Genomic DNA, 15,749 nt, shown 5'->3' on the forward strand with positions numbered 1-15,749 from the left:
CCATCTACACCTCCTCCCTTGGCCAACTCATACACTCTCACGGCTTCAACTACCACCTCTATGCTGATGACACACAAATCTATCTCTCCACCCCCCACCTCACCCCCTCGGTCTCCGCCCGAATCACACACCTGTTGAGCGACATATCAGACTGGATGTCGCTCCACTTCCTTAAACTGAACCTCTCCAAAACCGAGTTTCTTGTCTTCCCTCCAGCCCGGACACCACCCCCCATTGACTTCTCCATCATGTCCAACAACGCCACCATCAAACCCGCCCCGCAGGCCAGAATACTTGGTGTCATTTTGGACTCCAACCTATCCTTCCAGCCCCAAGTCCACTCTTTAACAAACTCGTGCAGACTCCACCTCCGCAACATCGACAAAATCCGCACGTTCCTAACTCCAGAAACCACTAAACAGCTCATCCACTCCCTCATCATATCACGACTCGACTACTGCAACTCCCTCCTCACTGGCCTGCCTCGCCGCTGGCTATCCCCGCTTCAGTCGATCCTGAATACGGCTGCCAGACTCATTCACCTTTCCAACTGCTCCGTTTCCGCCACCCCCCTCTGCCAATCCCTCCACTGGCTTCCGATTGCGCAACTTATCAAATTCAAAATCCTAACGCTGACGTACAAAGCTGTCCACCATACTGCCCCGAACTACATCACTGACCTAATATCCAAGTACCACCCAGCACGCACACTCCGCTCCTCACAAGACCTCCTTCTCTCTAGTTCCCTGGTCTCCTCCTCCCATGCCCGCCTCCAGTACTTCTCCAGGGTGTCACCCATCCTCTGGAACTCCCTGCCCCAACCCATCAGATTATCGCCTACTCTCCTCTCCTTTAGGCGCACCCTGAAAACCCATCTCTTCAGGGAAACCTACCCCGCCCCCTGCTAACTTGCCGACCTCCTCCACTCTTCCTACCACTCCATCCCCCACAGCTATCTCCTCCTGTGCCACCATCCCCTCCCTCCTAGATTGTAAGCTCGAAAGAGCAGGGCCCTCGATCCCCTCATGTTTTGCATTGTATTGGTATTGTTCTGTCACATGTTCTGTCCCCCTCTGTAATGTACAGCGCTGAGCGAACTATTGGCGCTTTATAAATACTGTATAATAATAATAATCTTTCCATCCCCGCATTCCAAAGTGCTAGGGGTAACTCTGAATTCTGAACTATCCTTTCAGGCCCACATCCATTCCCTGTCCAAATCATGCCGCCTCAACCACCGCAACATCGCCAGAATATGCCCATTTTTAACCAATCACACCACAAAGCTCCTAATTCACTCCGTGGTTATCTCTCGACTACTGCAGCTCCCTCCTCATTGGCTTACCTTTGCAAAGGCTATCCCCCCTCCAGTCCATCATGAATACTGCTACTAGGCTCATCCACCTTACCAACCATTCAGTGTCTGCTACCCCTCTCTGCCAATCCCTTCACTGGCTTCCACTCGCCCAACAAATAAAATTCAAAATACTAACAACAACTTACAAAGCCATCCACAGCTCTGCCCCAAGTTACATCACTACCCTGGTCTCAAAATATCTACCAAACCGCTCTCTGCTATCCTCCCAAGACCCTCTGTTCTCTAGTTTCTGTGTCCCCTCTTCCCATGCCTGCCTCCAGGACTTCTCCCGAGCTTCTCCCATCCTATGGAACGCCCTACCCCAATCTGTCCGACTATCTCCTAATCTATCCACCTTTAGACAATCCCTGAAAACCTTTCTTTTTAAAGTAACCTATCCTGCTTCGAACTAGTAAACTGCCTTTATTTCCTCCATCAGCTCATCCCCCACATCTATTACCTTTTGCATCACTCAACGCTTCCTCCTATTTTGTAAGCTCTAATGTGCAGGACCCTCTGTTTCCTCTTATATCAAAATTGTATTGTAACTGTAATGTCTACCTTAATTTTGTAAAGCGCTGTGCAAACTGTTGGCGCTATATAAATCCTGTATAATAATAATAATCAGCTAAAAATAGTTAAGTAAAATACTGTATATGGCATGTTGCTAAAGCTGGCCATACATTTTATCAAAATTTGGCCAGTTCAGCAGGGTCTGGATGAATTTTGATCCATGTATGGGGGGACAGTGGTTATACAAAAGTCGATCTACTGATTGACTTCTTTACAACCAGCCTGTCGAATAAATGCAGCTCAGTCAACACCTCCGGCTATATCTGGTAATGCTGATCAATGTATTCTGACAGTAGGGAAGATCCCCACTTTCGGAAAACAATAGTACATCAGGAATGATTCGTCATCTACATCGAATGTTTGCATAGGGGAATCGGATCAGTTTTTTTCATCCAGCTCGCTGGTTGAGCGAAAAGCTAAACAATCTATGGGCTTCTTTACTCTGATATTGGTGTTTATTGTCAGATCAATCCAATCCTACCCAAGTGTTAGCACCTTCTGAGGCGTGCATTCGGTTCCGCTTGCACATATGGTGGGTCACCCTAGCCTCTGTTACTGATGAAAACATGATGAATCTGTCCTAGATTACTGGAGTATATTTGACACCGGCTCTTGTTGCCTTCTATAAACTTACACAATTGTACCAGTAATTAGATTCTTTTATGAGCACATCAGGAAAAAAAAAGCCATCAGTTAACTGAAGCCGTAATACTATAACAGCCACATAATGTATTGGCATATTTGTTTCATTATCCATTTGAAAGGAGATACATTAATTTCAGAAGTGCTTTGGCGGCCGCCTCCCCCCGGTCCCCCCCCCGGAGTGTGTCACTGCTCCAAGCCCGCCCCTCCATTGCACTCTGTAGCCAGCAGCTAGACAGCTGTTTTTGATCACAAAGCCATGCACTCGCATCTGAGAGGCAGCCAGAAAGTTTGTCATGTAGTGCCCAGCTGAAGTGTCTTCTGTTTCCTATCGGAGGTGCTTTGTGTGTTCCCTCTGGTGACATGAACGTCTGGAGTGGACTTTGCACAATCTGTGCACACTGATCATCTATGGTTAGGTGTCGTCAGTGAGAGGCTAGGACACAGCTATAGGCGAGCACAGCTGCACACTGTGCATTGAGTCCTGTTGCTGTGTGCTTCGTGTTTCTGCATGTTTTCATCTAGCACTTACAACCCAAGCCTGACCTCCTCAGGCTGAGCATCAGCTCATTCCTATGTGCACCAAAGCTCGTTCTCCTGCATGTCACACTTGTAAAAGTTGTGTCTGTGGATGGCTGGACCAGAGGATGCATGCTGCTTCGGAAGACAAGCTAAGTGGTGCTGCCAGGATTTCTGAAATGTTTGTGCCGTGAAGGCACGGAAGGCTTACTGGATAAAAACCCCGTCATCCTTCAGACTGGAAACATGAGTTCTGGGATTGGGATTAACTGTAAGGAGGAATCGAATGCCGAAGACAGCGAGGTAAGCTTTATATCATTATGCATGTTCCAGTAGTATGCAAATAAATCCGCACTATTGGACCTCTATACCCTACAATGCAGCTTAGGGTTTAGGCAAGGAGAGGTTAAAATAAAAACTACCTATGTCTTGCTCTGAGTCATAAAACCACATGACTGCCCTTTCTGTGATCCCATTTTTTTTTTTGCTTTGTACTAAAAACTAAAGAATGCAGGAAAGAAAGATGCATGCATAATAATACTGTTGTCTACTTCTAGAAATCAGAAAACCGTAAATAGGGTGATTGATGGATCTAGCCTTCCAGATTGTAGCTGTAATTTGTCCAGTTTAGGCAATAAACACCTTATTGAGTTCTCTGGTTTTTATACTCAGCCCCCTTTCACACTTAGTATGAATGTAGTCAGGTGATTTGGGGACATTAAGCATTTTTTCAGATGCTTCCATTACAGTCTATGGGTCCAATAACCTGTGATTTCTGCCCTTTTCAAGCTTGATGTGACAATTGACACATGGCTGAGGTGTGAACAGTCTCATTGAGAATAATGGGATTCTTCACCTTTTAGCATTGGTGTACTCTGGGAATTAGGCAACAAAACGTTCAGGTGTGAATGCGAGGCTCCGAGATTGCTGTAACCCTAGAACTGCAGAGCTGCATCACCTTATTACAGAATAGTAGAGTCTGAAAGTTTTCTAGGAAGATGTATACTGATTTAGTCTGAGATGAATGTACTAAAAATACATAGCCAAAGAAAACGACTACTGCCTATAGCAACTCATTTCCAGCTGTTGGTTTTCCAGAGTAGAAGTGAAAAATGTAATGGAAGTCTGGCCGGGTGATATAGACAACATCTCCAGTAAATTGCCTCTAGATAGAAGTTAGCTCCATTGGGAGCTCTATGTGCGGTTTTTTCCATTTTGACTGTTTTTTTTCCATCACCTGCTAAAAATACTGACCGATTTCACTGATCCTGCATGTATGACAGGTAATGTCCATATGTTGTCATCCTAGCCAAGAGATTAAAAAGGAGTTTATGGATGGACAGAGTTTTTCAGATGTCAGTAAAATAAAAGAAGTGTCTAGCTTCCCCGTAGACTCCCCATCTCCATGTGTTACTTGATCTGGCATTAGAGCATATTCCTTAATGTTGTCTTTATGGGGGAAGGGTAAAGGAAGCAGATTCCTTTTGGGAAGATTTTTTTTTTCTGCCTCTTCAAACACAGCTACAGACGGTAGGTAATCTCAGATCCTCCTGCCAAAGTCCTTCCTTAGAATATGGAACAGAATGTAAATATATATATATATATATATATATATATATATATATATATATATATATACACACACACACACACACACACACACACACACAGAATGCACATGAGCATTGGGTCCTACTGCAAGACTGGGCTGCACTTCATTGCTCTTAGAAAAGGGAAAAGATTTCCAGAGTATAAAATCTGCAGCATCAGCGGCACAGACTGCAGCCCATGTCCATTTCAGTGTGACTGAAGAAAGTGCCTAGTTTGGCAGCCGTGTGTATTGAGACACTCAGTTCATTACCTCCTTACTGCCTGCAGTATCATGTACACATATCCACATATTGGTGCCAGACCAGTTCTGTTGCTTTCGCCATTAGAGGAACTTCTCCCCCCGCCCCCCCCGCATTCTATCCCTTCCAGTTTTTTTTAATCGCTCAACTTTTCTGCTATTTTATTCAGTTGAACTGCTGTGAACAGCCCCTCTGCTGCTTCGCACAGGGTCCTGGGCTGCCATCTTCCTCTGACATCAGCTAGCTGTTTCTTACTGGCTTTTGCCTCCGGCACCTTGATGACACTGCACAGATTTGTCCTCAAGCGCCACCAGTTCTGCCCTCCAGCGCTCTGTACGCCTCAGCTGAAGCCTCCTTGGATATGAGTTGTATAGGCCTCAGAAGCAGGATAATGTTTTTGCCTAGGCAAGAATAGAGGCAGGGGGCAGGATGGACCTGGATTTAAAAAAGACTGCTTATTTTACATTGCATTGCTCCTTAAAAGTAAATATTGAATACATACAGAAGATATGTATATTCTTCCTTAAAATTTGATGTGATTTGTGCATTTTATCCAGATATGTGCAGTAAGGTTGCCTCTGCTGGAACTTCCTGTACTTAAGACCAGTCAATGTTGCTTCCTCTCCTTGCGCAGGGTGATTAGTCATGTCTCCGCCCCCCTCCTGTTGTTTTCTGCAGGCAGCCTGTAGTTGGACTGCTGGGTCCTTCCCACAACTCTACTTTTTGCGCAGACTATGTACAGCACAGTGATAATTTCACAGCTACTTTTATAAAGTAATAACCAGGTTTGCAAAGCCATTTGCTGCACACAATGTGGCTGTTGAGGAATATATTTAAATGAATGTTTTGTGCTTGGAGTTAAACTTTTAGAACTACAGCACTCTCTTTGCAATGGTATTTAATTTGATACTTTGCACAGGAGAATGTATTGTGCACATACCTTTTAGCAGTTTTGAGCTTATTTAGTGAGGAAACATTTTGAACAAAGTATATGAATTTATAGATTTCACTTTCTATCTTTTTAAAGAAGTTGCACCAATGAAAGATGATTGGTTGTTGCAAATGGTTTAACATTTAATTTTGTCTAACCGAAAAAAAAAAAAGGTGGCTGTGTGACGATTCGTGGTGTTAGGGCTTTGTTTCACCAGTGTATAGATTAGTACATACAGTCATGGCCGAAATTGTTGGCACCCTTGATATTTTTCCTGAAAATCAAGTATTTCACACAAAAAAGGTATTGCATTAACACATGTTTTGCTATACACATGTTTATTCCCTTTGTATGTATTGGAACAAATATAAAACAGAGGCAGAAAAGCAAATATGACATAATGTCACACAAAACCCCAAAAATGGGCTGGACAAAAGTATTGGCACCCTTAACTTAATATTTGGTTGCACACCCTTTGGAAAACATAACTGAAATCAGTCGCTTCCTATAACCATCAATAAGCTTCTGACACCTCTCACCCGGAATTTTGGACCACTCTTCCTTTGCAAACAGCTCCAGGTCTCTCTTATTGGAAGGACACCTTTTCCCAACAGCAATTTTAAGATCTCTCCACAGGTGTTCAATGGGATTTAGATCTGGGCTCATTGCTGGCCACTTCAGAACTCTCCAGCGCTTCTTTGCCATCCATTTCTGAGTGCTTTTTGACGTATGTTTGGGGTCATTGTCCTGCTGGAAGACCCAGGATCTTGGACGCAAACCCAGCTTTCTGACACTGGGCCCTACAGTGCGACCCAAAATCCTTTGGTAATCCTCAGATTTCATGATGCCTTGCACACAGTCAAGGCACCCAGTGCCAGAGGCAGCAAAACAACCCCAAAACATCATTGAACCTCCACCATATTTTACCGTAGGTACTGTGTTTTGTTCTTTGTAGGCCTCATTCCGTTTTCGGTAAACAGTAGAATGATGTGCTTTACCGAAAAGCTCTATCTTGGTCTCATCTGTCCACAAGACGTTTTCCCAGAAGGCTTTTGGCTTACTCAAGTACATTTTGGCAAACTGTAGTCTTGCTTTTTTATGTCTCTGTGTCAGCAGTGGGGTCCTCCTGGGTCTCCTGCCATAGCGTTTCATTTCATTTAAATGTCGACGGATAGTTCGCGCTGACACTGATGCTCCCTGAGCCTGCAGGACAGCTTGAATGTCTTTGGAACATGTTTGGGGCTGCTTATCCACCATCCGGACTATTCTGCGTTGCAATCTTTCATCAATTTTCCTCATCCGTCCACGACCAGGGAGATTAGCTACAGTGCCATGGGTTGCAAACTTCTTGATAATGTTGCGCACTGTGGACAAAGGCAAATCTAGTTCTCTGGAGATGGACTTGTAACCTTGAGATTGTTGATATTTTGCCACAATTTTGGTTCTCAGGTCCTCAGACAGTTCTCGTCTCCTCTTTCTGTTGTCCATGCTTAGTGTGGCACAGACAGACACACAATGCAAAGGTTAAGTGAACGTCTCTCCTTTTTATCTGCTTTCAGGTGTGATTTCTATATTGCCCACACCTGTTACTTGCCCCAGGTGAGTTTACAGGAGCATCACATGCTTGTAACATTCTTATTTATCCGCAGTTGTGAAAGGGTGCCAATACTTTTGTCCAGCCCATTTTTGGAGGTTTGTGTGACATTATGTCGAATTTGCTTTCTTTCCTCCCTTTTTTTGTTTTGTCCCAATACACACAAAGGGAATAAACATGTGTATAGCAAAACATGTGTTAATGCAATACGTTTCGTGAGAAATACATGATTTCCTGGAGAAATATCAAGGGTGCCAACAATTTCGGCCATGACTGTAGATTTGTAATTCTCCTAGAAGTGCTGGGTACTGCAGTCAGTGTAAAGTAACTCAGACTTTTTCCTTGGCGTGTTTCTTCCTCAATGTTGATTTAGGAGTAAGAGAACATTTCCTGATTGGACGACGACTAATAGCAGGAAATAGCAGAGCGTCTGATCCAGCAGGACTGTGACGGTGCCATCCTCTGCAGTGTCAGAGACAAACTGAAGACAATACCCTTCAGAGTCTTGTTTACCAGAAGGCAAGGAGAGGAGGGTTTTTTTTTTTCTTCAGGTCTGTCATGATCGAGCATTGATTTCTATTTGAGCCGGTAGGTGAAACATGCAGGCAAATAACTGAGAAGTGTTTTCACTTGGCTGAGCCACATATGTGGATACCTTGAATTGAAAGTGTCATCGTTTGACCAAGGTCACAGAGCATATCCCGAGTCCTTGTGATTGAACGCATGATGCCAGGTTGTGGGCAGGCTATTGCTCCTACACTCAGCTTTTTCAATGTATTCTGTGTATGGCAACCAATCTGTGATGGATATACTGTAGTGACAACTCTGCATTCACTTTTAATGTGGGTCTATTGGAACTGTTAGAACGTTCTCTTATATCACTAATGTTGTAGTACTGATTTAAGAAGTTGTGTGCTTTTCTTTAATTCCCTCTCTATTTATGGCCTCTCCGCAGCTCGGCCCTTCTATCTCAAGGCTATATTTGATCTGCTTATGGCAAGTACTGACTATCTGTATGACTTTGTAAAGCTAAGTGGAGGACATCGAATGTATCCAAATTCAATAGGATGTTCTGAGTGTTGTTGAACAAGCTGACACAGATGACTAATATAATAAAAAAGGAATCACACATTAATTAAAAGTCATGAAGTTGATGTAGTGGGAAGCTTTTTTCCTAAGGTTGCAATTTAAAGCTCTTTTAGCCTTAGGACCCTGTCTGATTTTTCAGGCGGACCTGATCGGACCACCCATTGTTTGTTTTCTATGGGGAAGAGGATATAAACGGATGTATCTGCACCTACCTGTATCCCATCTGACCCACTAAAAACAGATGGATAGGGGATCCGTTCCCTATCTGTCTATCGGATGTAAACGTGCAGGCGGACTGTTTACATCCAACTGCCCCATAGAGAACTGCGGGCTGCGTCTGCTCTGCATAATTGGAGCGGACACAGGTCGGTCATCCGTCTGCCTGCTCAGCGAAGATCAGTAGACAAATCCCCCACTAAACAGGCGGAATCCGTTTGGTGGAGTTTGCCTGAATGAAAGGGCATAAAGCCTACTATATCACCTGCATACTTATTGGACAATGAATATCACATGATATCACACTGATGGTTCGTTCTCTGGTGAGTAGACAGGTGATACAGGAAACTGAAAATCTAACTTTGTTACGCTCTTAAACCAGTCTTGTGATTTACATTACACTGCAAACATTGTATCAGATGGAACCCTCCAAAGGAAAAGGTTCCCTTGATTGGACACCAGCAGCATATACAGGTGAAACTCGAAAAATTAGAATATCGTGCAAAAGTTCATGTATTTCAGTAATGCAGCTTAAAAGGTGAAACTAATATATGAGATAGACTCATTACATGCAAAGCAAGATAGTTCAAGCCGTGATTTGTCATAATTGTGGTGATTATGGCTTACAGCTCATGAAAACCCCAAATCCACAATCTCAGAAAATTAGATTACATGCAATCAATAAAACAAGGATTGTACATAGAACAATATCGGACCTCTGAAAAGTATAAACATGCATATGTACTCAGTACTTGGTTTGGGCCACTTTTGCAGCAATTACTGCCTCAATGCGGCGTGGCATGGAAGCTATCAGTCTGTGGCACTGCTGAGGTGTTATGGAAGATCAGGTTGCTTCAATAGCGGCCTTCAGCTCTTCTGCATTGTTCGGTCTCATGTCTCTCATCTTTCTCTTGGCAATGCCCCATAGATTCTCTATGGGGTTCAGGTCAGGCGAGTTTGCTGGCCAATCAAGCACAGTAATTTCTTGGTCAATGAACCAGGTTTTGGTGCTTTTGACAGTGTGGGCAGGTGCCAAGTCCTGCTGGAAAATGAAGTCAGCATCCCCATAAAGCTCATCTGTGGAAGGAATCATGAAGTGCTCCAAAATCTCCTGGTAGACGGCTGCGTTGACCCTGGACGTAATGAAGCACAGTGGACCAACACCAGCAGATGACATGGCTCCCCAAATCAACACAGACTGTGGAAACTTCACACTGGACTTCAAGCATTTTGCAGTGTGTTCCTCTCCATTCTTCCTCCATACTCTGGGTCCTTGGTTTCCAAATGCGATGCAAAAGTTGCTCTCATTAGAAAAGAGGACTTTGGACCACTGAGCAACAGACCAGGTCTGTTATTCTTTAGCAGGTAAGACGCTTCTGATGTTGTTTGTTGTTCAGGAGCGTCCTGACAAGAGGAATACAACATTTGAAGCCCATGTCCAGGATCCGTCTGTGTGTGGTGGCTCTTGATGCACTGACTCCAACATCAGTCCCCTCCTTGTGAAAGTCCCCAACACTTTTGAATGGCCCTTTCCTGACAATCCTCTCCAGGCTGCGGTCATCCCTGCTGATTGTGTACCTTTTTCTTCCACACTTTTCCCTTTCACGTAACTTTCTATTAATGTGCTTTGATACAGCACTTTGGGAACATCCAACTTCTTTTGCAATTACCTTTTGAGGCTTTCCCTCCTTATGGAGGGTGTCAAAGATGGTTTTCTGCACAACTGTCAGGTCAGCAGTCTTTCCTATGATTGTGATTCCTACTGAACCAGACTGAGAGACCATTTAAAGGCTCAGGAACCCTTTGCAGGTGTTATGGCTTAATTAGCTGATTAGAGTGGGACACTTTGAGCCGAGAATATTGCACCTTTTTCACAATATTCTAATTTTCTGAGATTGTGGATTTGGGGTTTTCATGAGCTGTAAGCCATAATCATCACAATTATGACAAATCACGGCTTGAACTATCTTGCTTTGCATTTAATGAGTCTATCTTATATATTAGTTTCACCTTTTAAGTTGCATTACTGAAATAAATTAACTTTTGATCGATATTCTAATTTTTCGAGTTTTACCTGTACACACCTTTCCTTCAATCCCTACCCTATCTGTTCAGCAGAATATTAAAAAAAGCAAACAATAAATCACTCCCAGGGCAGACATTCCTTGATCTGTGTGGCTGAACAGAGCAGCTGAGAAGGGAAAGGAAGGTATGTTCCTAGGGATGGTGGGGAAAAGGTAGGGGATTGGGATTAAGGTGGACCACATGTTGTTAGTATTATACAGGATTTATATAGCACCAACAGTTTGCGCAGCGCTTTACAAAATGAAGGTAGACATGACAGTTACAATACAATTAGTACAAGAGGAAATAGGGCCCTGCTCGTTAGAGTTTACAATCTAGGAATCTATTTAAGCTGTTTGTTTAGTTGTTTGCCTGGATCTTGCCCTAGTTGAAAACATTAGGGAGTGAATAATATATAACCATAAAACTGTTAAAGGGTTCTTTAAATAATTCACCTTTGTAAAAAAACAAAATGCACATCTTTTTTGAAGGCAAAATGTTTAATTTTTTTTTTCATTAGCAGACGGCAAAACATTTTATTCATGATCATCAGATTGCAGGTGCAATGTGAGGCTTCGTAGACGGTTACTGTAAACTGCTCGTACAAGCAGGCAGTTACACAATGACAGGGAGAACCAATGAATTACCTAGAGCACTCATTAGTGCCCTGGTAGTTCATTGAGTATTTCAAGCCAACAGCTGCAAAGATTGTCAGTACATGTAGTTCTCCTATTCACAGAATGTGGCAGAGTGGGCGGAGCTCTGCAGGGCTGCATTTTTAAAAAGTTATTAAGGAAGGATGCACATTCCTGTGATGCTCTGGCCATGTTTAACAGACAATGCATCCCAGCTTCTATGCCAAGACAGTAGGTTTTTGGCCAGGCTTTGAAGAACCAGAGTGTTTTTACACAGGCTTACCCCAAGGAGTAGGTGAATTATCACTTTAAAATATACAGAAGGCACATACTGCCAACCATTTTTGCAAGGCCCCTACTAAGTCCTCATAGCCCACACATCCCATGGCGAGCAGATCAAAAAATGTATTGCCTTTTTAACACTATGCTGTTCCATTGTGGTGTGCTACCGCATACAAGTTAATGTGTGTTGCATTAAGTTAGCCGTCCAATCGAGAATGGAGTGCCAAAACATTAATGCAGTGCACCACGTTGCAAGATATGCATGTTGTGATGGACTGCAGTACGGGTACTACTTTGCTTGTGCGTTGGGATGCCATTCTAAATGAATGACACTGCAAAACACAACACAAATCACCCTGTGCTACCATTATGATAAAAATGCACATTACCACAAAGCAAAGGTCTGAAAGAAGCTTGAAGGTAAACGATTCTTTTAAATAACTTAATCCTAAAGACCCTACTCCCTGTGCTAACTAAACCACCTTACACTTACTTTAGAACAGTGGGTGATGTAACCCAGATCTACACCATATTGAATGGCCTCTAGTCAGCCTTACAGACTTAGTCACAGGCTAAGTATACAGCTTTTGTATTCCGGCCTATAAAGAACCCAGTATCCCTGGTATACTACATCCTAACATTGCATTTTTATCACTGAGCATGCCCAGCATTGTAGCTTTCCTGAAACTGAACCCCAACACCCCAAACACTGCTCATTTCTCTGCCATGTAGTGTGTACCAGGGGAAGGCAGAGTAGGTCATACCTCTGGGTTGAGAGAGAGAGGGAAGCCAAACACTGAGATACCCACCACCTTCATTACTACAGATCCCTTCCAGTGCATTAAAGATATATATATATATATATATATAGAGAGAGAGAGAGAGAGAGAGACACACGATATTGCAATACGTATTGGGGCACCTGCCTTTACACACGAGTGAACTTTAATTGCTTCCCAGTCTTAGTCTGTATCGTTCATTGAGTTGGCCCACCCTTTGCCGCTATTACAGCTTCAACTCTTCTGGGAAGGCTGTCCACAAGGTTTAGGAGTGTGTCTATGGCAATGTTTGACCATTCTTCCAGAAGCATATTTGTGAGGTCAGGCACTAATGTCGGATGAGAAGGCCTGGCTTGCAGTCTGTGCTCTAATTCATCCCAAAGGTGTTCTTTTGGGTTGAAGTCAAGACAACTGCCAAACCCAGACACATCCATCGGATTGCCAGACAGAGAAGCGTGACTTGTCACTCCAGAGAACATGTCTCCACTGCTCTAGAGTCCAGTGGCGGTGTGCTTAACACCACTGCATCCGATGCTTTGCATTGCACTTGGTAATATAAGGCTTGAATGCAGCTGCTCAGCCATGGAAACCCATTCCATGAAGCTCTCTACACACTGTTGTTGTGCTAATCTGAAGGCCACATGAAGTTTGGAGGGCTTTAGCTATTGAATCTGCAGACAGTTGGCGACTTCTGCTCAGTGTTTGCTTCAGCATGCTCTGACCCCGCTCTGTCATTTTATGTGGCCTACCACTTCGTGGCTGAGTTGCTGCTGTTCCCAGTTGCTTCCACTTTTTTCTAATACCACAAACAGTTGACTGTGGAATATTTAATAGTAAGGAAATTTCACGGATGGACTTATTGAACAGGTGGCAACCTATCACGGTACCACACTTGAATTCACTGAGCGCATGCGAGCGACCCTTTCTCTCACAAACGTTGGTAGTAGCTGTCTGCATTCCTAGATTTTATACACCTGTGGCCATGAAGGTGATTGAAACGCCTGAATCCAATGATTTGGACGGGTGTCCCAATACTTTTGGCAATATAGTGTTTGTATATATGTGTGTATATGTATATATATGTATATTAATATTGTACAGGATTTATATAGTGCCAACAGGTTGCATAGCACTTTATAAAATGAAGGTGAATAGAACAAAAACTGTGTCTGTCTTCATTTCAGGCTGCAATGCAACAAGTGTATTTTATTTATATATAAAAAATAAATTTTGTTGCATTGCAGCCTGAAATGAAGACACACAGGGTTTGTTTTATCCAGCTGTATTACTCAGTGCATCTAGTAACGACCCCAAATCCAGTCACATTCCAAAGCTTGCTGTCTCAACCACCACAACAGCTCCAAAATATGCTTTTTCCTAACCAATGAGACCACAAAGCTCCTAATCAACTCCCTGGTTATCTCGTCTCGACTACTACAACTCCCTCCTCATTGGTTCTCCTTTACATAGGATATCCCCCCTTCAGTCCATCATGAATGCTGCTGCCAGACTCATCCACCTTACTGACCGTTCAGTGTCTGCTACCCCTTTCTGCCATTCCCTCCATTGGCTGCCACTCACCCAACAAATTAAATTCAAAATCCTAACAACTTGCAAAGCCATTCACAACTCTTCCCCAACTACATCACTAACCTGGTCTCAAAATACCAACCAAAGCGTTCTATTTGTTCCTCTCAAGACCTCCTGCTCTTTAGCTCCCTTGTCACTTCCTGCCATTCTTGCCTCCAGGACTTCTCCCAAGCCTCTCCCATCCTAATGGCATTCCCTACCCCAATCCGTCCGACTGTCTTCTACTCTGTCCACTTTTAGGCAATCCCTAAAAATGTTTCTCTTCAGAGAAGACTATCCTGCCTCCGCCCAACACATGTACTATTATTTTCTCCATTAGCTCATCTCCTACAGTTATTTCTTTTTTGTAACACTTGACCTTCCCTTTAGATTGTAAGCTCTAACAAGCAGAGCCTTCTGATTCCTACTGTGTGAAATTGTATCGTAACTGTACTATCTGCCCTCATGTTTTAAAGCGCCGCACAAGCTGTTGGTGCTATATAAATCATGTATAACTATAATAATAATAATGTGATAGATATAACTCCAACATGTCAGAAAAAATAAACAAATATTCAAAAACTGAACCACTGAGTTGGAAAAAGGATCCCCGCCTTGTATCAGTATTTTGTTGAACCACCTTGTGCTTTAATTACAGCCTTTAGTCTGTTGGGATATGTCTCTGCTAACTTTGAACATCTAAACTTTGCAAAATTTGCCCACTCTTCTTTGCAGAACTGCTGAAGTTCAGTTAAATTTGATGACCGTTGGTGGACTTCAAGTCATTCCGCAGATTTTCAGTGAGGTTTAAGTCTCGGCTCTGACTAGGCGATGCAGGGACCTTCACCTTTTTCTCCTTCAACCACTTTGTGGTCATTTTTGCTGTGTGCTTTGGGTCATTTATATGTTGGAAGGTAAACCTTCTTCCCATTGACAACTTTCTTGCCGAGGGTAGCGGATTTAATTTAAGAATTTGACGGTATTTTACCCCATCCATTTTTCCTTTTATCCTGACAAGTCCCAGCTCCAGTCCCTGATGCAGAGAAACTCCTCCATAACTGGATATTACCAACTCCATGCTTTACTGTAGGAATGGTGTTATTTGGATGGTGAGCTGTATTGGATTTCCAGACATGTCGATTTTAGTGTTGAGGATAAATTTAATTCTAGTCTCATCTGAACATAACACCTTTTTTCGTGTGGTCTCAGAATCTTCAAGGTGCATTTTGGCAAAGCTCAGTTGTGATTGCATGTGGCCTTTCTTGAGGAGTGACTTTTTGTTCTTGCAACCCTCCCATACAGGCCCCATTTGTGGAGAATTTAATATTGATTGTAATTTTGTTACATGCATGCAATGACCTCTTTGTCATATATTTCTGCAATTGCTTCAGAGTTGCTCTTGGCATCTTGGTAGCCACTCTGACCTGTTTCCTTCTGGTTTCATCCAGTTTGGAGCAACGTCCTGATCCAGGGAGGGTCTGTGTTGTACCAAATACCTTCTACTTAGTAATAATAGACTCCACTGTGCTCCTAGGCATTGATAACGCATTTGTCCTTTTTTGTATCCATATCCTGACTTGTGCCTGTCCACAACTTTATCCCGGAGATCTTCTGAAAGTGCCTCGCCACCCATAGGTGATTGATTGCTT

General features: G+C 43.2%; 1 protein-coding gene across 2 annotated transcripts in view; it reads left to right on the forward strand.

The window, feature by feature from the left end:
• The window catches only part of MCC (MCC regulator of Wnt signaling pathway), a 540,260-nt gene that overhangs the window by 199,583 nt on the left and 324,928 nt on the right, over positions 1-15,749 (forward strand). The window contains exon 1 of one of the 2 annotated variants that reach the window (XM_089684730.1): positions 2,829-3,394. The exons of the other annotated variant lie outside the window; for it this stretch is intronic. Within the exon in view, the coding sequence (XP_089540856.1) occupies positions 3,338-3,394 (57 nt within the window). The 5' untranslated portion in view covers positions 2,829-3,337. Of the gene's footprint in view, positions 1-2,828; positions 3,395-15,749 lie in introns of those variants that run through there. 2 annotated transcript variants of the gene reach the window in all.

Source organism: Staurois parvus, unplaced genomic scaffold, assembly GCF_062004578.1.
Source record: "Staurois parvus isolate SC_StPar_1 unplaced genomic scaffold, SC_StPar_1.0 ptg000354l, whole genome shotgun sequence".
In the NCBI taxonomy this organism is placed as follows: domain Eukaryota; kingdom Metazoa; phylum Chordata; class Amphibia; order Anura; family Ranidae; genus Staurois; species Staurois parvus.